General features: G+C 37.7%; 1 protein-coding gene across 2 annotated transcripts in view; it reads right to left on the bottom strand.

Moving 5' to 3' along the window:
• Positions 1-22,613, bottom strand: part of LOC121424302 (inactive tyrosine-protein kinase transmembrane receptor ROR1-like) — a 69,960-nt gene extending 47,347 nt beyond the window's left edge. The window contains exons 1-2 of one of the 2 annotated variants that reach the window (XM_041619932.1): positions 22,508-22,613; positions 2,672-2,979 (exon numbers count right to left, since the gene is read on the bottom strand). In XM_041619932.1, coding sequence (XP_041475866.1) covers positions 2,672-2,933 — 262 coding nt within the window. In that variant the 5' untranslated portion in view covers positions 2,934-2,979; positions 22,508-22,613. Of the gene's footprint in view, positions 1-2,671; positions 2,980-6,621; positions 8,568-22,507 lie in introns of those variants that run through there. The other variant, XM_041619931.1, reaches the window with a different exon arrangement.
• Between the last annotated feature and the right edge of the window lie 368 nt (positions 22,614-22,981).

Raw genomic sequence — 22,981 nt, 5'->3', positions numbered from 1 at the left:
AAAATATTATCAGGTCCTAATCAGTCAACACAATATTTATAAAATTAAAGCTAGATTGAACACTTGATATAATATACCTGGAAAATTCTGTTCTGAAGATGGAATATTTTCAATTCATATGATCATTCAATCCCCAATCTTCCAAATGGTGATTTAGATTTGTGTTTGATTCGAGTGCAGAAAATGGGATCAGACGATTATTTAGCTTTGAGATACTTGAAAGGAAGTATACAAAAGTCACATAACAAGAGCTGGGGTAAAAATCAACAGAGTACCTTCCTGCGAGGCAATCTCGCTTTCACCAGAGCAAAATCCAAAATGAGCTCCCTTTTAACAAAGAATTATTTTGACACTGCACCACTACAAGCAACCTATAAAGCATACACTGCCATTTTCAAGCAATTTTTTCCTCCCATTTTTGCCCAAGAGGTAAAGCAAGATGGAAGAAAACAAGAAATACAATTCACAGTGTTTTTATTGGAGCTTAGAACCAGTCTACCCATTCCCTTTTGTACACAGATACAGTTACAGTTTCTCCTGCCTCAACCCATAAGCCGCAATCATAACTTTTTTACAGCTGTACACGTACTGTACATATGGAATGAAAACGTGAATAAATTTCAGGGAACCTAATTGGAAGACTTTCCATGGTCTTGGATTCTTCTACATACTTGTATAAAATGTAGTTTATATAAATTATAGGATCTACTTCAAGAGTTCTAACTGATTCTAATCCTATAACATAAATTAGCATTGCATTGGTGCTTCGGGACGATACTGGAATGTGTTTATAAGATAGAAGATCAAATATTCAGATATTCAAAATTTTTATTGTCATGCTCAAGTTAAAATAAATTAACAGTGGCATGAAAATTAATGCAAATCGATGATAAAGATTATATCTTTTTCACAACGACCCAGACACATTCAAATATGGAAATACCATTCTCAAGAATGCAACTCTATAATCAAATAGGATTTATCCTGAACTGCTCCTGGGCTGGGGGAAAACGAATCCCCCACATGAAGGCCTCTATAGGTGGTTTCAAACCACCTCGATCAAAAGAATCCCTGTTAAATAACGAGAACTTTTTCAGGCTAAAAAATACCCATTAATTATTCCTGCATTCACACCGCCCCGAAACATACCCTTCGGGATAAGTTCCTGAAGTTATGGGCATGCGCAGTATATGGTCTGATAAGTAGGCAAGGCGCGGGATTCAAAATCACTAGCCCAGCAGCTACCCACGGCGCCCACGGCCAATGACACGCTGGGCTAAAAGTTCCCGTAAATTGCTGTCACAATGCCAAAATACCTGTGACCTTGGAAAAATCCCCGCGAAAGTTCTTGTAATTTCGCGGGTATTTTCTTTCAGGGAAATTACGCGTAGTTTGCTTTCACATTACCAAAATACCTGGTATTTTCTGATCGGGGTAAATTTCCCGATCAGAGGATACCTGGAACTGACGAACTTCGAGGCGGTCTGAAACCACCTTATTTGAAAGGGTTTTGGGTCACAGTTTCGACCACTTTGAATTCACAAAGAATACCCTGGTGCTCCATTTAATTCCATGTAAAATTTGTGAATAGGATTAGCCTCCGAGATGTAGGTTATAGAACACTCCCATGAATACAACTTTCAAGTACTTCCAGAAAATCTGTTTGTATTCCCTATCAATGTGTGTACCCTTAGCAAGAATGTGTTAGATTCTCGGGCTTAGTTCTAAACCGTGTTTGGGTCATGAAGTGAAATTACTTCCTGTTTGTTTACAGATTGAAAACTACAGATGTAGGCAATTTTATATAGAAAAGGTGTTTAATAATTGCACTCAATAACAGTTGTAGTCTTCTGTTCTGTAATAACTTTTTAGATGGTTAAAAGGAGATAAAACCATGCTTTAGTACAGAAATCTAAAGTAAATATTTTTTAAAATCAGAAACGTAAAAGATAATCTAAAGATGTACAGTCAGCTTTAAAATGCCAAAAACTATCCAAGAAGGAACACGAACACGTGCAGGACAAGTTTATTCTTCGCAAATTGTACATTGATTCTCATATCATAAATCGTAGAGAAAAATAGAATACTTTATAACTTTTCAACAGGATATTGATCAGTTTGAGTACTAAAAAATACTGATAAATTCATGTCTTCTCTAAAATGTTTTTTGTCACATTAGGCTTCGCATAGTTAGGACACTGCTTCAAACAAAAGTTGAACTAACATGTACCATACATTTGCATATATGATTGGTAAATTGCCAATTTGTCTACTGCCAACTTGTCTACTCACAACATGGTCTACTTTCATTTAGTCTAATGCTATTCCATCCATCAACATTTCGTCTAACAACCATTTGGTCCATCAACCATTCGGTCCAATTATCACTTCATCTAATCACCATAGATGACCATTTCATCTCATAACCAGTTGGTGTAGTATACATTTCATTTTCATTCATTTTGCATAATTTAACACTTAGTCCAATTAGTCCAAATGGTATATGGACTAATTGGATTATGGACCTACTGGTTATTAGACGGCATTAGACTAAATGAAAGTAGATCATGTGGTGAGTGGACGAACTGATGGTAGACCAAATAATACTAATAGTCGAGTTGGCATTGGACGAATTGGAAATAAACCATATGATCTAATGATCTCTACTTACTTGCACTAAGGGTGATAGATCCCTGGACCGACTTGGTCCCATTATCATTCGCAGCTATGCACTTGTAGGATCCCGTATCCAGCGTACCGACATTATTAATCGTTAGCGTTGATCCGCCCTTGAATTCCCTGACGACATTCCTCCCAATATCGTCCCTGATTATAGCATCGTTCCGATACCACCAGTAGGTGGGCTTCGGGAACCCTCGTATCCTGCAGTTAAGTGTGACCGAATCTCCTGGTATGACCGTCTCATTGTTCATGGGGGCATCGATTGCAATGTATTGGGTGCCTGGTGGGGGCGTGGTCCTGTAAGATATGATGCAAAAGTAATATTTTCAAATGTATCAAGCATAAAAACATGAATAAAAATATATTGAAAACCTAGAGAGATGCTCTAGGTGCTTCATACGTTGCCATGGAGTGGGGTGTGGTCCTGTAAGAAACAGTGGAATGGTATTTTTAGTATGTAGAATGTCAAACTGGAATGAAAATATCGAAAATCAGCAGGAAATATGCTCAGAATTTCTGTACATTGAGATGTATGGAGTAACATGTGGGGGTGTTATCCTGTAAAGAAACAATGGTAAAGTTATACAAATACTATTAACTACAAAATTGCTCAGAAAATAAATCAATTAAAAAGGTCAACAAACAATAAACTATTTCACTAATATGCATTTAAAGCTTTCATGCAGATATAGATGTACATGTAGTTCTAGGATTTGTAGGATTTTTTTTACAAGTTAAACTATTACGCTGCCGCAGTAGATCATTTGGCGGAGAGATAGTCTTCTCCTGATGATCCCCAATGATTAGATAGAATTACAGATGAAAATGTTTGATGCAATAAAACATGTCTTCATGTTCTTGTAGAAGCATAAATAAGCTTTTATTTGTCGGAAGGTGATTGGTGAACCAGTATCATGAGGCTTTCTGTAGACTCTGCAAGAGGCCCTCCATCTAAAAACCATTTGGGATCCTCAAGTGTATGATTTCATGGCTGAAGCTATGTTCACATGGCATTTATTGGCTTGTTAAAGACAAAAATCATCCCAAAAAACAAGTTCATTTGAATACAGAAAAATTATTAGTTTTTATTATCATTGGTTTGTAAAATCATATCAAATTCATCCGAACAACAAGTTGATTTTAATGAAAAGAAATAATTAACATCAATGATTTGAAAAGGTCCACATCTGTCCAAAGTAACAACAGGTTGATTTGAATAAAAAGAAATGAAAAACAAGCAAAATGATGCAAATTTAATCAAAGTTGGGGATATGCAAAGAAAGGGAACTAATTACACCACACTTTTACATCTTTTTATGTGATTTCATTAATTTCAACAATATAACTGCACATTAGTCCCTGTATTAAGCAGTGGCACACATCCCTGTATTAAATTAAATCAATTAAATTTAATTATTTTTTTGTAAAAATAAACACAAGCCCTCAGGGCCTACACTATTAACAAATCAGAATGAGGTTCTCGGTATAACCTTCAGATGCATGATGACTGTGACTTTCCAATCGCAAGTTTAACCTTAATTTTGACAGGACTTCATGTGAACGCGACATATAAAACAAGGAATAAATGAGTATGTCAGTATGATGTTTCTCGGTGGAATTGAACAGAATGGGAATGACAAGAGATGTCTGATCTTCGCTAACGAGGCCACCCAAGTCACATAAAGATGCAAAAACAAACATAAATTTCACTGACAAAAAGGGTATTATGCAGTACATATGTTGTGCATCCATGAAAATATGAAATTTCATTAAAATATGGTTTTGAAAGAGGATCATTTGTACATTCCCTCTATCCGCTCTCAAATGGGAGATCAGCAACTGTGATGGTATTATAAAACAGTAATCAATTGGGATATGGACCTATAAAATGAAATATGGAGGGAGGAAATTCAATGGCAAAGACTATTTCATATATAAATATATATATATATATACACCGATGACACTTCATTGAAAATTGAAGAGAAATTAATGCAAAGTTGATCATTTCTCCATCCTCCTCAATATAGTGATTAATTTTTATGAATCTCCAAATACTAAAAAAAAAACAGACAGAAAAGAAACCTCATATTCCATGTCATATCCAGTAATTTTGCAAAAAAAAGTGAAAGTCCTTTTTCTTCAATCTCATGCATTTTATGAGAATGTGTCTGGTGTGGATTTTTTTGTTGTTGACCATTTTCAAGTAAAAAAAAAAGGGAAAAAATATGGGTACCACAAAATAATTCAGCATTTTCAATAGTCTTTTAGAATGAATTCTCTTCAGGTCCTCAATACATAAAATCAAGTTTGAAATCTAGGACACTTGCAGATCCATTACATAAATTCATAATCATATTACGTGGCTGAAGCATACGCTTAAACCCCAACTTAGCGCTAATTCCACATTTATAATATTAATAGGATTTTCAGATTTTCACATTTGATGACCATGCCTCTGGTAACACACTGGTCATTTTAATTTTGGCCACTGCACATGTGATAATTTCTAAATAAGATTTTCTATTCCATCTCATCCACCTTCCCCCCTCCCCGGGCCTCTGGGGGGCTACGGCGGCTACAAAGGGGTCTCTACGGACATCCTTTGTCCCCCAACACTCTTGCACCATGGCCATAATGCCAACTACATGAAAAACGATATCCGAAAGTAAATTTCGGCAGGGCAATTGGGACAGTGGGGGTGAATATGAAGCGTGGGTTGGTCTGTAAGTGGTAAATAGTCATGGCCGCTATCGTGACGAAACGCCCAGAGGGTGCCCGCTTCAAGATTCTATGGAGGAAGTTTGGGATTGTGCAGGGCTGCAGGACGAGGAAAGATAGGATTCCAGTTTTTGCTTGGCCGAAATGGTCTATCGATTTCATCTATTGCAGAGGATTTTCCACCCTATTCTTGGCATTTTATTTCCTTTTCTTTTGTAGAAACCAGGAGTTACATCCATATTCATTAGATAGGGGGCTGGAGGCTAAAACCAATAACCTTTAACTTTGCTTCAGCTTTTCTCTCATAAAGCCATGTACTGAAGCACACATGTCCAGCTTACAGATGAAAATAATATTTTGCATACGGGTGTCTACAGGCCCATGGGAAATGATAACCTTGTGTCTTTTAATTTCCATATCAACATCCTAGCAGTACACTCGATTCTACAGAATTTGTTTGTAATATCAGAATTACTGAGCTTTAATATCAACTAAAATAAAATATAAAAGGTTTCATATCAAACAATAATGGTTATTCAATATGGTCTGAATCTTGTGCTACCATCAACTGACCACAATTAAAGAAAAATTAAGATATCTCTCTCTCTCTTTATAGCAGCTATTGATGGGGGAGGGGCAGGGGTGAATTTCCCAGGTATTTTTTTTTCAACATGGCCATGACATTAAAAGCTTCCTGTAGATTCTGATAATCGGCATTAGGAAAATCATTGAACTAAAAAAAGGAATGTTTATAATAAATAACTGAATAATTATGTGCATATCATAGAGAGAAAAAAAAGTGAATAATATTTTTCATTCTGCATTGAAATTCTTGAGTAAGTCGTGTCAATATGAATTTATGAAGGAATTTATAAAGGCATTAAAAGAATAACAAAATCATTTGAGGGCTGTGCATTTAAAGATTTAAAATGCTCCATGGTTGTCTGGCTTCTAAATTACCTAAAATATTTTTACTTTTAGAATTGTAAAGCCAGCTACAAAAAAGAATATGTTACTAGAAACGAGAATAGGCTTTTTTATTTTACTATTCACATTGTGCCTAAAATATTGCCATCGGATTTCCCAAATAATAAGCATTACAAATACGAGAACGTCATGTAAATTATGATATTGAGTGATTACCATAATCATGGTGCACAAATGCCACCAATACCTTCCCCCTAAAACTATGCAAAGTAAGATTTTAAATTTCTTTACCTATTTGAAAGCACAGGAGGGTAAAATGTCTGGACAAGTAGGAGATGGGCAATAATCCAGCGATAGAATCCTGTAATCTCCATGGCACAGTCTAGTTACTTCAACCTTCTGACAAACTCAACACACTTTCATGAACAACAACCCTGAGGAACGACGTAAGGTAACGCTGAAACCTGTATGTCCAGCGACCGGTGTATAATGTCAAAATGAAGGTTTGCAAGTAAAAGTGCTTTCCTCGAGATGGAGCAGCACAGCTCTGGCTATATTGAAAATGAAGATGTCTGGGGAGGGGTTTAGATGGAGATGTCAAACTCGGACACGATTCAAAGTCTTGACATTCGGCTCGAGCAGCCAGGTGGCCAGTTAGGATAATTTTTCCTTCAAATACAATAGAGCAAACACGGGATGCGGTTACTGTACTAAGAAGAGGGTTTGGATGCTTTCATTTCCCAGACAAGACCAGCTGCCCCCTAACAGCGACATTTGACAGAATTTGAGATGAAAAGTTCCCCACAAAGGGCAGGATTGGAGCAGGAGAGTTCATTCCAATAACCATGAACTTATTTTCATCAAAAGTACCAGAATAGCGACATGTCGTGTCCATGTGATTCTATGCACTTTGACTAGGTAGGCCCATCATACATTTGTTTTGTAATGCCTGTAATGTTAAAATGAAACACAAGATTGTTGATAACTGTCAAGCCGAATTCGAATCTCTTTTTGTCCTTTGCTTCCACAACATGTAGACTTGTCACAGTAGATATGTCACTATCTCACAATAGATCACAAAACTCATCATCATCTGCAAGACGGAAGACACAGTCGCAAGACACAATTGCAAGATGCGGTCGTTTTTCACTATTTGCTAATTCCGAGTGACACGTCGCTTGATAAAGCAAGGCTTGAGTGACAGACAGACAGATCCAGCATAACTTCTCCACTGCAAATATTCTGTGGATGTCATCCGTGAGTGAGATAACTGGCATTGAGACCCATCAACATTGTATGTTGTACCAGGATTCAACATAGATAACGGGTAAATGCTCTATCAATTTGTCACAAGGAGATGATAAGGCTCCCCTGTCCTCTCTCGGTAGTACACTCACTCATAATGAAATAAGATGCATCTGTGAGCTACACTGTGCAAAGGTTAGCTCTACACCGTTACTGCAACACTCCTTGGGCTAATACCTTTGAAGCATCTTTTGTTTGTGGACCGGGTCTTAAAAGCAACTCATGACAATTCAATCAAGGAATAGAGCCTTGAGTTGAAAGTATAAAGATAAAGAATGATAAAAGGGGAGAGAGAGGATGAGAGAAAGCTAGGGGTTATAAAAATGTTTTGTCTGGGACAAAGTTGAGAAAAGTGATTCAGGAAATCTAGTGAAGATGTTATCAAGCTATTCAAGTGCCTGTCGGTACCTATTCAGCTCTAGTGGTTACTCAAAGGAGAAACATTCCAAATGCCATACAATTCGGCTGCACAAAAAAGGATCCATCCCTTTATGTTTCCCATTAAAGCTTCGTAGCTTGGTTACAGAGTGTTTGAATGTGCGCTCTTTGTGATGACATCCACGAAGAAAACCTTTTTACGAGAGTCGGCTTTTAAGTAAAACATGGCTACATAACTGCGAAAGAAAGGGCCGACATGATCCGATGTTGAGAAACTGTATCCACTGCAAGCTTGTGTGTATAAAGTGCATATCCAAACACTGGTGGTAAAAGACAATATGAGTTTCTCAAATGGGATGTCCCTCCTCTCCAGACGTGGTGTAAACAGTCACTTAGTTTATAAAGCACAGGTGAAAAACACTTGAAAAAAAGAGGATCAAAGCCGCAGCATAATCAATGCATAAAAGATAGCATTTCCCCTAGTTGGAGGCATCTAGGCTAAAGCTAGGCTGAGTGCTCCAAGCTCCTTTCAGGCCGGCTTAGCAGCTACGTTTGCACCCCTCCGAGTCTAATGACCTCTAAGGGAGTTTGGCACACAAATGTGCTTGGCAGGTAGAGGGTTGGGCTTGGAAGAAAAGAGGGATTATAATGCTGGTGGAAAAAAGAAAAGGAGGGCAACAGCTCAAAGGTTCCGCCCACCACTAAAACAGACAGCCTACTTCAAACCATAGATGTACTTCTTCTCAAAAGAAAGTTAGAAATGAATGGGGGGGGGTTCATCCTTCAGCACATTTTGAAGGCTGACTGCTGGCTTGTGATGCTTTCATCCCTTCGATACCTCAAATTATCAAATGAATTGGCTTGATTCTTACTGATGAAAGCCAACATTGTCAGCTCAATGCCGTCTAGACATGATCAAAAGGGCTTTTTACATTGGCAAATTTTTCACTTATTCTCATACCATCAGCGGGGCAATAAAGCAAGGACTTGGTTCTTAAAAGTACCAGACTATCCTCAGCACATCGTTTGTTGACACTGGTTTTTTAAAAAGTGGGCCAGCCCAACCGATATTCCTATACTATATACCTAGCCCTGCAAAAAATTGCAGGTCTGATTCAAATTTATTGATGTGTTTCATCAAAAACAGCAGATCAGGTTCATATTTTCTTCAGTGTCTTACTAGATATTGTTCAAATCAAAATAAATTTTACCTTTTTACATTATATTTCTAACATAGAATACACCAAGTTATGAAAATATAACTGAGTGTACAACCCAAGATATCCTTAACATGGACAAGGCCCTAAAAAGCAAATAAAATATATACATGTAATTTGAGACTATCAGCATAAAAAAGTTCTGGGTTTAGAATTGCCAGTGTAAAGAGGGCTAAAGCATGCCATCATTTTCCACCAATGTGAGATAAGTTGATGAAATCATACAACAGTAATGAAATGAGTCCGGCACGGTTCCATCATTAGGCCAGTCCAGGCTAGTGACAATGGACCCCGGCTCCAACGTTGGCCCATCAACAAGAGGAGGGGCTTCGCCGACTAATTAGAACGGGGTAAAGGGCCGCAAATGGGAGTCCCTTCCGGCAATGTCACTCATAATAGATATTATGACGGATGGAATTGACGCCTCCAGAAGAAAAATGAGATAAACAAATGGCTGGATTCCGACCCGGGATGCCATCCCACACAGGGTACTGACATTCTGATTATTGTTACAAGGATGGTGAACTTTAACAAAAAATGTTTTTTTGAAAAGTTGTAACTTTATGTAGGCCTAAAAGATCATATTAAAGTTCTTAATCACTCATTACATAGACTAACATTGCTCCCTCCTAAAAAAAGTCTTCACAAGAAATTAAGGATGATGAACCTACTCTGAAGTCTATTCAATATCTGAAATTTCAAATTTTCACTATCTACAATGCAGGATCATGGATGCTGTACCATACACTGCCCCCCCCAAAAAAAAAAAAATATGTGAAAGAATATGATGAAAGATATGAAATCTTTGGTACTAATTTGACCAATTCATCCCTCGTCACAAATCCTGTAATCTATCTTATATGCAACTTCGAGAATAATTTCATTTACCTAAAGATGTTCATTATTTTTCTTGTTTAAAAAAACCCCAGTAAGTCTGCACGTTTGGCACTTTGATATTTTCAACCTTACAGGTACATACCGACAAAATAATTGAAAGAGTGGAAAATACATATATATGTCAGCAGAGAAGACCACACGGTAGACGAGGGTTAGAGGGAGGGGAGATGGGAGGGTGGAAGGATTGACAAGGGAGAGGCGAACCTGGCCTTAGAACCACTGACCGTGCCGTTTCTTTAACATTGACCTAGGGTGTCGGAAGGGGTGACTGAGCAAGGGCTAGCCTTACCCATCTGTTGTCATTACTTGGTCATTGGTGGGGATTCCTCATCTGGCCTGGGACTCCACTAATGGTTGAACAACCAAACAGGTTGATCTCCCAACGGGACTGGTCCTGGAATTTTTTGCCCGAAAATCTATCTTCATGTTGATCTTAACGAAGCAGATGATGTTTCATAAAGCAATAAATCAAGCCTGCCCGGCTTTGAATCCTTGACAGCATTTCACAACCGAGTTTGAAATATGGAAAGCATTGATACCAAGTAGTCTGTCTTCGCACAGAGCGTTGTGTCTGTCAATGAAATATGGATGAACAGTTTTCATAGTCTTGACTAAAATGATGAAAAGAATAGGATCCATTTGAATCACTATTTGAAACAGAAAATACAAGTAGAGTAAAGAGAGGGCAGTAATCAACATTTGTCTGACAACTTTCTTTCATTTTGATTGGCTGAAAAGCACACTTCCTGCACAATAACTGTTGGATAAAACATATCTTTTTTATAGAACATCCAACAAAGCCTTTTATGAAAGCGCTCCCCAAGAGAAAAGCTCCTCATCATTCTTAAATAAACCAAACAATGAAGATAAAGTTATTATTTTAAAAATGTTGATAGATTCCCTAATCTATGCACTGGTCTATACACAAAATAACCACTGTGTCCTGCCAACATATCTGTAATATAAATACAAACCATTCATTTCTTTCAAGCTACCCAATATTAATATGCCTTGATGATACTGCATTATGATCAGTTGAACTTGACTGATGGCTAGAGTAGAGTATTTACAATGCTCACAGACCATGAACACTGAGAGACAAGAAGACTGGGCCACAGCTGTCACATGACAACAGATGATGCCTGTGATTGGCTGTTCTCAGACCAGGATCTTTGATGATGACATTGACTACAGGAAGGTTTCCGACCCAAGCACATGGATGGAATTGAAGACAAAGGATGTTATATCCTACATAGAGTAAATCCTGTATAGTGATTGGTTCAAGTAGCATCATGTGACCGAATATATTTCAACTATGATGTTGCGTGACGTCAGACCTCGATATATTTTTGGATATATCGAGGTCTGACGTCATTATTTCACAAAACTGGATATCTAGCTAAACTCTCGGGCGCACTGGCCAGCGTGCTTTCTCTCCAGCGATGCGTCGGCGCAGGCGCTAATCTGCGTTCTGCTGAGCACGATGGCTCGGAGAAAAGTAGGTAATTCAACTCAAGTAACCGGACTTTGCAAGCTCAGCACATAGATTTTGGTTATAAATTATTAAAAGTAGGATATAAAACAAATATATCAGGCGTTTCATTCGAAAGCATAGTGGGAATTATTAATCCTCGGTTGGACTGGCAAAACTACTATATTTCCCTCGGGGCTTCACCCCTCGGGGAAAAATAGTAATTGCCAGACCAACCTCGAGTACTTTCTCAAAGCCTGATATATTTGTTTACTATAATGTTGACTTTTCATTTCAGTTCTTAACATGAAATTTAAATCAATTATGTAGAGTGATGAAATCCAGTAATTAGAGTAATGATTTGGGATTCTAGTAGCTTTTTTCTCAATTTATATGGCAAAAAAAGTAGAATGTAAAATGCATAATGTTCAGTGATTTCTGACATATCTAAGAATGAAAACGTCTTAAGTGACATATTCCCCCCCCCAAAAAAAAAAAATAGCAAAATAAAGCTTCATCAAAACTGATATCTTTCAAATGTCTTAATCATTTGTTGATTCTTTTTAGACGGGTTGTCAAATTTCATTAGAATGTTGAATAAAATATCCTACTTGACATGCACCTTACAATCTAACTTCACTTTGTAAAGACCAGGAAAAGTCTTAAAGAAGAAAGAGACACTAAAAAGTGAAAAATAATGGAGGAAAGGACATCTCTAGAAAGAAGAGCCATGGAGGACAGACAAATAGCGCATCTTCAATCATGCATGTCGAATAATGAACTCTCTATCCCCTATTGCCTTGGGCGCCTCGGTTTGGATTTCACATTCTCATACCTCTTAACATTCAGGCATCCTCACTCCATAATCAAGTTCACTATTAAAGAAATCAACTTAAAGGAACTGATTAGCATTCTGGTGGAGATTATAGATTTTTTGTTATCTAAAGATGCATTGATGCTAAGCATGCAAGAAACAGTTTCACTCTCTGTGATTTGTATGCATTACATGAACATTGACAGGCTCCCGTGGCATACATGTATCAACAATTAATTGTCTTATTAGAGATGTAGGAGTAAAATATTGGATGGGAAACTATAAAAAGTAGAAAAATCAATAATCCTCTGCATATCTAATAAAAAACTTAGTATTTTGAAAACATTCTTTTCTATGTCAAGCAAATAAGATAAAGAGTTTTAAAAAGCCTAAAACTAACCGTCATTCGAGGAGTTGTCCAATGGAAACAAATTTCAACCTTTTTTATATTATCATGTAATTGGTACGCATTGTCTTGTAGTATTGTAATAGTGATTGTTTCTATTTGCGTGATATTATATTGATCATGGAATGAATAAAACAATAAATCATCAATAAACTGACAACTTTAGATACATGTTTTGGTTGGATGTCGAATCAGAGCCTAGCATTCAATCCTATGCACAGAGTGACATGTTCTCAATTATAATGTGCGGAGGTCCCTGAATATGAAATGCACCAGGTTGCTATGAGAATATGACCTACATAACGCCATGTTAAACATTCTCCATGAAACGCAATACTAAACCTGACAGATGCCTTGGCAGGTGCGGTGTGAACACTGCATCTGATCTGGTTTGCAATCAACAAAGTGTGAAGAATGACATGGTACAAATTCAGAAGTGAAGCAAGACTTGCAGAGGAGGCTCCTGGAGGGATCAGACACCCTTCTCCTGAAGGACAACTACACCAAGAATTGCGTTAACTTGACCCAAGGTGATGAAGGGACTGCCTTGGGTGCCCGTGGGGGAAAACATTAATGGGGGCTTGGTGCGATTTCACCTCCAAAATGATCAATGGAATCCTGGAAATTAAAACAGAGCCCTTTAAAAACCCTGTAAAAGCCTATCCAATGTTGCAGATTTATGCAGCAGGTTGTGAAAAGTGGCCCCTAAAAATATTATTTTTTTAAATTGCCTGGTGCCCACCTTAACTGCCTTGCTGTCCTCTAAAAAGTATGTCATATATTACCCAAGGTATAGTTCTGAGGCACTTTGTCAAAACTTACATTACCTGATGGCTTATACTGGGTGCAGAGCTGACTCCCTTTTTTTTTTCAATTCAATTCAAATTTATTTCCACAATTATAAATATACATATATACAAATCATTGACATTAAGAGATATTTTACACGTGGAGGGGTCAAAGAAAGCACAACTGCTTCTATAAATTGGCCCCAAAGTAAGAATAAATCATATTAATACATGTAAAATAAACAATAACAATATTATGCAGAATATGTCTGGGTAATATGTCAGGGTAAGTGCAGAAGAGGACATGGTAAACCTTGTTAAACTTCAGAATCACCTGATCTCAATGCTGTGCAACCCCTGAATGGGAGAGGAGGGGAAATTACTGGGGAGGGGAAGGGGGTGGTAAGTTTATTGCACATTAATAGTGCCAGTCTGTTCTTTGTTTTCCAGATGGAACTATCGAATTGAGATGTGCATTCAAACTCAACAAAAATTCAGCACTACTTGATACAAAGGAATTGCCGGGATATCCTAAAGTTTGAGCCATTTTAGCTCTAAGTTACCAGTCAGTATTAGAAGGATATAATACTGGGGGCTCAATTTGATTCTCAAATATGAATTGGGCAGTAACATCGGCCAGTAGACGTGCAGTAAATCAAAGCGGTCATTGGCCCTGCCTGCACGAGAGTCCGGCTAACGATTTAACACGTTCATCTCCCACCATTACGCATCCCAATTACCACCACCACCAGCATCCCCCGTGCGACAGCCCAATAATTGGGTCATGAACGGGACAATCTACCCCCTACGGCTGATTGTCAAATATGATCATCGACTCTGCGGACAGCACAGCTTCATCTGCGGCTGAAGCACTGCAGTTAATACAGTTAATGATCAGAATCACACCTACCATGCCTACATGTCATCAATCATATTCCTTATATATATATGTGTAGTATATATCTTTTTCATTTCTTATTGTAGATCACACCTACCCAATCCATGAAAATAATTTGTCCAAACCTCCCAATTCCAAAGAACTATTTCCCCGCATTCACAAATACCTGACGTACTTAATAATAAGCAAGTGATGAAACCTATGCATTCTCATTGTATACAATGAATGTACATCAGAATTTTTTTTTAAAGAACTACCACCAAATTACTAGGTAATTTCTTCTAGGAAAATTACAAATCCTTTGCTTTTAAACTGGAAAATACCTGATAATGCAGCAGTGAAAACATCTCTTTTGTATTCACAAAGCACATTATTTACATAATGCCCAATTTACATTATATAACCGCGCACGAGTCAATAATTGTGTGGAGCTATAGTTACAGAGATAATGACATGACCCGAAAGCATTTCATTGATTATTAAACATAGACCATTTCCCATCTATGTAATTATCCTTGCAAAATATCGATCAATAATGCCATGTACCCTCCCCCCTCGTTTTCAGACGCATGGAGACCCAATGCAGGGGTTTCATTGTTAATACAATTAGGGATTTGAGATTCAATTTGCGATTTGAAATCTCTTGATCTTGCAGACATGCCTCCAAGCTCGTGAGTTTCTATTTCATTAAATGTGAATTACTGCATTCACTGGGTATTAACATTCTACACATACAAGCACATCATTCACACATGTTTCTACATGTATATACTCAGTACCAAATTCTGTTGCCTCGGTGCCATCAAATAGTCATGTGACCTCCCCCCCCCACACACACACAAGCACATTAACTGCCTAGGTATCTCTACCTCACCTTCTCTTATTCTTTTGTTTCCATTCTCTCATTTTCTCCCTTTCCCCCTTTTTCTTTTTTCAAAGAAGGGGGAGAAAAACCTATATGTTAATGATTTTGACCAAAAATAAGTATTTCAATGCATGCATGCACATGGACTTAAATCTTTGTTTATGTTTAACTTTTTTTCTCTCTCTTTTTTCTTATGGATGTGTTGAGAATTGAAGCATTGATTCATGTGCAAAATTCCCAATGGATTAAATTGCATTTAAATGAAAAATGCAAGGACTGATCATATTGATCTTGTAAATTGGGAGCAAAATAACAATTGCAATCAATACCTTGCAATGATGAATGGGAAAATCTCCATTTGCTATGTCATCAAACGGGCGCTCATGTTATTTGTTCTGAACACTTTATATGGATTGCTGATCAAAGTGTTCACTGACAGAAGATCCCCATATCGACTTTTCAGAGCTAGAAGGGAATTAGATCTCTATTTTGAAATACATGAGTTACTGATCTTCAAAAGCTAAACAGGATAAGGTAAGGACAGAAGATTAGAGTAAAAGAATCATGGAGTAAAAGATATGGGGGGAAGCAAAGTTTTTTTGATCATGAAACAAAGACAGATAAACAAAGAGAGCAAAAGAGAGGAAGATGGACAGACAGAAAGAGTCAGAAGAAGCAATTAACAGTACACCAAAGATGCAGATGAGACAAGAATGGAGAGAAATTGATAACAGAGAGAAATAGAGATACATTGCAGGAATGATGAGAAGAATAGATTGTTATGCATTGAAATGTCGAAGAGCGGAGGAGAAAGAGAAAGAACGACAGAAAGAGTGAGAGGAGGGAGAGATACAAAGAAAGACAATGAGATGTAAACAAAAAAGAAATCAAAATAAAGAATTGGAGAAAAGGACACATAAAAAGAGAGGTACATAGCACAAGAATTGTAAGAGATAAACAAATAAAAGAGAGATTGGTCAAGGCAATTAACAGACTGACTGACTAAATAAACGTAATACAACGGAATTTAAGAAACCATAATAAAAGCCTGGATAAATGTGTAAGTAAGCTATGATAAGCTTTGAAAAAAATGCCCTTCCATACCACCCCCAATCCCGGACATTTACAACTCAACATGTTACTATCTACTAAAGATCAGTATCCAATAACACATTGACCTTACACGTATTGTATTCAAGACAGCATTTCACAAAGAGTCTTGTTGAATGATCACCACTAATTGGCTCTCAACCAATCACATGCAAGGATTTCAGTAGCTTATAACAGCTGTCAGTGAAAATCACTGACGACTTGTCTCATGAAATGCACCCTGGATTACTATAGCTGGAGGCTACACTTAACTCAAAGTCTCCAGGTTCTTTGCTTTGCAATCGAGTGAAAGCAAAAGTCAGTTAATCGGACACCAAACTAAAAGAGCAAATATTGAAATAATGATGAAGGTGGTTGAAGGGTGAAGCTGAATGAAGACCAGTAGTCAGGTCTCTTTAAGAAAAGTCAATTCTTTTCTTGGGTCATTGTATTTCAAGCTCTTACAAATGTAAAAAAAAACAACAACAAATATTGTTGTTTTGGTAATCCAAGACTGGTGAGTAAAACATTAATCATGTATAAACAAACAAAGCTAAGTGAATGATCATACAGTTAATTTGTACTCCCAATCAGCGATCTCGCCAGAAAAAAATTCACCCATGTCGGGGACTTTTGCTGGCACTCCTGGGAGGTGGGTGGGTGAACCCCCCCCCCCCCGCGCGGTGCGCGGAAGCGACGGCCTTTTCATCAAATAGAGACGCTAAGGAAGCCCCATTGTGGCGTATTTTTAAGCCCACATAAATGCACAGATACTTGCCGTTCAGTCCAAAGAAAGAGAAGTGCAGCTTTCCAGCTTATGAATTGTAAATATTTTCGAGAAAAAAAGAGTCGGGCCCTGGTCGGACCAGACATGAGAAGTCAAAGGGCTTTGTCGTGTTTCTAGATTTAGGCTGGATCTGCAAAACATGTCCGCCGCTCCGTCGATCGTCTATATAGCACGCGTATCGTGCATGCACCTAGTTAGCGATCTGTGCATACATGTACGGTACGGTACAATATACAAAATGTGCATCCAACGAGCGTCGGCGCTAGCTAGGGCCCTGCACTGATTTTCATTTGCAAGTGGTCTTAAGTTGGTGGGACTTCGGCGCAACCCGATAAATGAAGTTGATATCAATAAGAGGAGTTCATGGAGTGTATTATTTTTTTCTGAATATTTCCATTTAATTTTTCCACGCATGTTGCTGAAACTTTATTCATGGTTCCACTTGGTCTCCATTTCCACACGCATGGTGTTTGAACAGTGCGTATTATACACTGGCGAGAACGCTGCTCCCAATAGACCAGTTCGTAGTTACTTCATGGACAATTTTGGTCAAATGACCTTTCATTTCTTTCATTATGATAGGCAGATTTCAAAGCAAGATATTATGTAAGCTTGCCTTACATAGCAGGATGAAGAAATTGAATAGACAAGGTGACTAGAATAGCATACCAATGAACCATTGATAAAGGTATTTGTAGCATTCCTAATTTGAATGTATATCATAGACATGTTGCACAATGTACTTTGAAAACTGTGAAATACCAGTCATTCGTGGACGCATTGTTGTTTTTTGTGGATGTAAATGAAAACCACAATTAAAAAGAATATATGAATAATCAAGGCATCAAAGTTGGTGTTTATCTCATTAAATTTTAAACTACCATGTCACTTTAGTACAAATGACCTTCCTCTGATCAGGCATAGAATCTTTTGATCATGCATAGAATCTTTTGATCATGCGCAGAAAGGAACTACGAAGTGGCTTTTTGCACATAATGATCAATGTAATCATTCATAAACATCAGTCCTATGATCAAGTGCTAAGGTTTGTGAAAACAGGGCCCTGATATCCATATCATTGGTCTAAAAATAAGTTTTACAGAAAGATGAATGCCTTCACCAGCTGTTCCTCAAAAGCATCATGAAAAGGAGGTTACAGAGGTGGGAGAACATGAGGTCAAAAGTCGCACAAGCTGTGACAAATACGGTTGCCTATATCGAGGGTGATGGAAAAAATGTGATGTGGTGCGCAACATGTTTACTGAAAATGTTTGACTGTGTTCAAACTCTCAAATGGAGCACATGCTCGCAAAACTACACTGTAGGACACAAAAGTCAAAATCATGAATGGGGTTATAACGGAGAATCCTTTATTTTTGAAACTGTGAAAGGAGCATGGGGTCTTGAAATGTTGGCATAAGAGGAGAGGGAAGACCAATTTTTAAATGAAGATATGTTGTAAAAGGAAAGCAGTAAGTTTGGTCTGGATGAGTATGCTCAAGACACAATAAAGTGGAAAGAGGATGTACTATCAGTAACCATTCAAAAGATGGAAATGATGATGGTTAGGATAGCAACAACTAAGATGATGATGTTGATGATGATGATGGTGATGATGTTGTTGATGATGTTGATGATGATGATGTTGATGATGTTGTTGATGATGATGATGTTGATGATGTTGTTGTTGATGATGATGATGATGATGATGGAGGTAATGATGATGATGAAATTGATGATGATGATGATGATGGAAAGGGTTGACTTTATGAAGCACTGACTGCGATGTTTACCACAATTGTACAATAATTCATGAAATAAAAGAATGTCTATTTCCTATCTGTCAGCGGCCTTTTGGTAAAGAAATTTTCCTGTCTAAATACTCCTGTAAAATAAAGGATTGCTCTATTCAGATACCAAATTGGATAATTGAATAAAACAGGTTAAAAGAAGCAAAGCAATGAGAATTTCATCGAAATCTGACGAAAGGCTTTCACTACTTTGAAACTAACATTGTTTCAGAAACAATGAATTTTGCAGTATATCCATCCAAGAGTCGGTCAATAACGCCAACATTCCACTCTCTCTTTTCAGTTGATGGTAAGTTTGTGCAAGATTGAAAATCAAAATAACTGATTTCAGCTGCCAATTCCATCATGATTAAAATCCATCGGATCAGACAGGAATGGCTAGAGCTTATTCATTTGTTATTTGTTATTTTTTAAAAGAGTACCACCATATAAAGGATTCTTCCAGCAGGCTTAGTCTCTGTGCATCACATGCTGCCTATTAGCAATTCATCTATTAAAAAGTATGAAGAGATACTGTATAATACTCATTCCTTTGGAAGCAAATTTAAAAACAAAAATTTACAAAGTTAATTCATATTTGGCCGACGTGTGTGTTTCCATTTCCATGGTGTCTGTACAATACCTGACTGCATGATGTCAACGTCTCTGAAATAAAAAGGTCAACTGCACGAGTCTTGGTGCTGTTGTACAAAATAAGAGCTTAATGAATATTTGATATTGACAGAACAGTTACATATTCAACCATCGGATGGGGTTTCAATCCGGTGAAATTCATGAAATACCATGAAAGACAATTGATCATGGTTTTGACATGCATCTGTCATGCCAGACTGGTATCCGATCCCCTCTCAAGCTACCCTTGGCCCTTGACTCATTAGTCAGGGTGTCATGAGATATGATATGCGCCTTGGGGGCTGGGTATGGTTCTTGGTGGGAGAAAGGAAAACTTTACCACCTGAGCTGTTATCACCAATGATAACAATCAATAAAGTAGAGCAACGACTGATCAGAGAACACAGGCCGTCATTCATAATGTATTGTAATGATACTAGATCAATGACAACGGTGCCACATTCTGCTACAGTTTCTGAAATTTACTGGAGTGGTTGTCAAAGTGATCCTGTCTCCCTGGCCTTCTGATTGGCTACCACCGAGAGAGTCTCAAGGTGTTGAGAGAATCCATAGAGTGGCAGTTCCCTACTCCTGGATTAAGAGAGGCATTTATAGATGGATGACATAGCATCTGCTCCAAGTGACCTCATTGTCCACAGATGATAGAGGTACATGTAGATCTAAGAATATGGGATTTGTTCACACTTGACTTCAGAATGGTTGGGGCAGGGGGTAGGAATCTGTTATTATTATTGTTAGATTTGAGAAAAGAATTTGCTTGGCTGAGCATGCAAATTTGTCTCGGTAAACAATGTAGCCAAAGCAAATGTTACATCCCATGTACGAGGACCTACAAATACAGTTTGTATCCACCAAGGATCACCTCTATGAACCTGGCCTTGAAAATCTGGAACCATACCAAAGCACGCCAAATTCAAATTTTGACGATACACCAACCATCCTCCTGAGCATTTCATGAAGCAAATAGTCAGTGGCATTCCTTAAAGTATACACACAAAGAAAATTCACGAAAGTGATGATTATAGACAAATTATATATGGATGGAAAGGTATTGTCTTATTATACACAAATATGTCACTAAAAAGTCTTATAGATGTCGTGGAAATGCAAGAAATGAAATTATTAGACACCCTTCTCTCCCCCCCAGACCGACAATCATGCAGCCGAAAACGGTCGAGAATAATGACGTCACACAATCGACAAGCTCATCATCGCTCTGTGCATCATGCACTGAATCACCTTACTGAAGACGAATGTCTATGCTTTATATTGATAACAATATCAATGTGGTGCAAGCATGATTTCTAAGTGAAAATATGCTTTGTTTATTCACGTATATTTCTTGAAAACAATAAATTTTTCTAAGCTAAATATCGGTTACCAAAATATGTCAAATGTGCATTTCATTTTACTGTTCAGAAAATTCAAACTTTTATCTATGTAATAAGACCAATCTTGAGAAGAATAAACAATTCTAAGAGCAAAAAACGCTGATTGGAAAGATCGTCTTCAATGGGCTGCTGTCAGCTCAGCTGCTCACTGCTCTTGGTGTGCCGTCACTCAGCTGGAGCTCGCCAGAGGACGGACGACGAAAGAAATATGCCATGAAAATAAGTCATTTTTGAGAGCTGATTTCTGCAAACTCTAATCACTATTTTAAAAAGTGAAGTTATATATCTGATTAGTAATACGTCCCCTTTACAATGATGACCACAAAAAGTCGTAATAAAATACTTTTGATTCTTCGGTTGTGTACTTTAACAAATGTAATAAGCTACTGAAACCCTTGCATCTGATTGGCTGATAACAAATTTGCCAGTGAAAATCATTGATAAGATGCTTCATGAAACACTTTACCTGATGGGCTTGGGGATACTGTTCATAGAATATGACGCAAACAATCTATCGATGACACTTTATACCACACAGAGATTATATTTTCGAAAAATCTGCCAATCTTATTTTCATCAGCTTCGCTTCGGTATGGAGAGCCCAGCAAAAGTGTCAGGTGTGATCAACTAGGGCTAAGACAAGTATGAAAACAGGCAAGATCATGACATTGCACCTACCGGTTAATTGGAATTTAATTGCTCTGCGGACTGAGAGATTTGCGGAGAGTGCATGATGGACGTGTGAGGCAGGAGAGGTGAAGAGGAACATTCAAGATACTTTAACACAGAGAGAAACACAATGGCCTGTATGTATCGTGATTTTCAAATGTCTTCAAAGTACCAATGACTACCACCACGTTTAACTTGAAGTTATGCAGTAAAATCAGTTCTAATAATGATAATTTGTAGAGGTGTTGTGGCTCAGTGGATAAGTCTTCGGACTTTGAACTACAAGGTCCGGGGTTCAAATCCCACTGCAGCACTAGCGTCCTTTGGCAAGGCGTTTATCTACTTTTGCCACTCTTGACCCAGGTGTAGTAAATGGGCACCAGGTAGGAAGGAATTCCTTGAAGGCTTGATGCACCCGAACAGGGTAATCGTGCTAAAGCCGAGGTAATAGTATGCAGTGCTTAGAAACACTTGTATTGAGTGCTATACAAATGTTGCATATTATCATTGTTTATACCAGTTTATCTTGTTGTCTATTCAAAGTTGCATTATACATCAACCACTCTTTAGATCCAGCTCTTAGTTCATCCAAAAGGTGATTTTAAGTTTGGTGTTTGTGCTCACGTCGGTGTTGGAAGTGCAATTTTACATTGCCTACCCTAGCTCCAACGCCTACATGTAATCCGATTTTTTTTAAAATGATCCAAAGCACATATACACTGTTGCTCTGTATGACAATATCTTAATAGTCAACTTACCCTAGAATATGAAGAATTTCTGATGTCTCCCTGGTGGTTGAAGCTGGTACTGGATTTGATGTTGAATGGACTGTGGGAGAACATAAGGCTGAAAAATCAAAGAAAAATCAAAGAAATATGTTAACTTCATTTGTAAATGATTAAATGTAGACTCTAATATTTCTATAATACTGGTATCACAGACCTAATTCATTCCCCATAGACTCGTGTGTTAAATTGGCACTTTAAAAAATTCATAAAAAATAAGGATGAAATTCGGGGGTCGAATGTTTACTACCAGTGGATAGGATATATATCTGGCAATCCATATCTGACCAGAAAAGGGTCCCTCGACCGGCTCATTTTAAAAATAAATTGGCGTGTTTGAAGACATCGTCGGGGGGAGCAGATTCATCACCTCAAACAGCAAAATAGCCCTAATCCTTCCGCCAGTCAAAATATAGTCCAAAATTGGTGATATTTCTTCCCAATTTG

Source organism: Lytechinus variegatus, chromosome 11 (assembly GCF_018143015.1).
Source record: "Lytechinus variegatus isolate NC3 chromosome 11, Lvar_3.0, whole genome shotgun sequence".
Classification (NCBI taxonomy): Eukaryota; Metazoa; Echinodermata; class Echinoidea; order Temnopleuroida; family Toxopneustidae; genus Lytechinus; species Lytechinus variegatus.
Note: the sequence above shows the minus strand (reverse complement) of the source record. Positions and strands in the feature narration are given on the sequence as shown.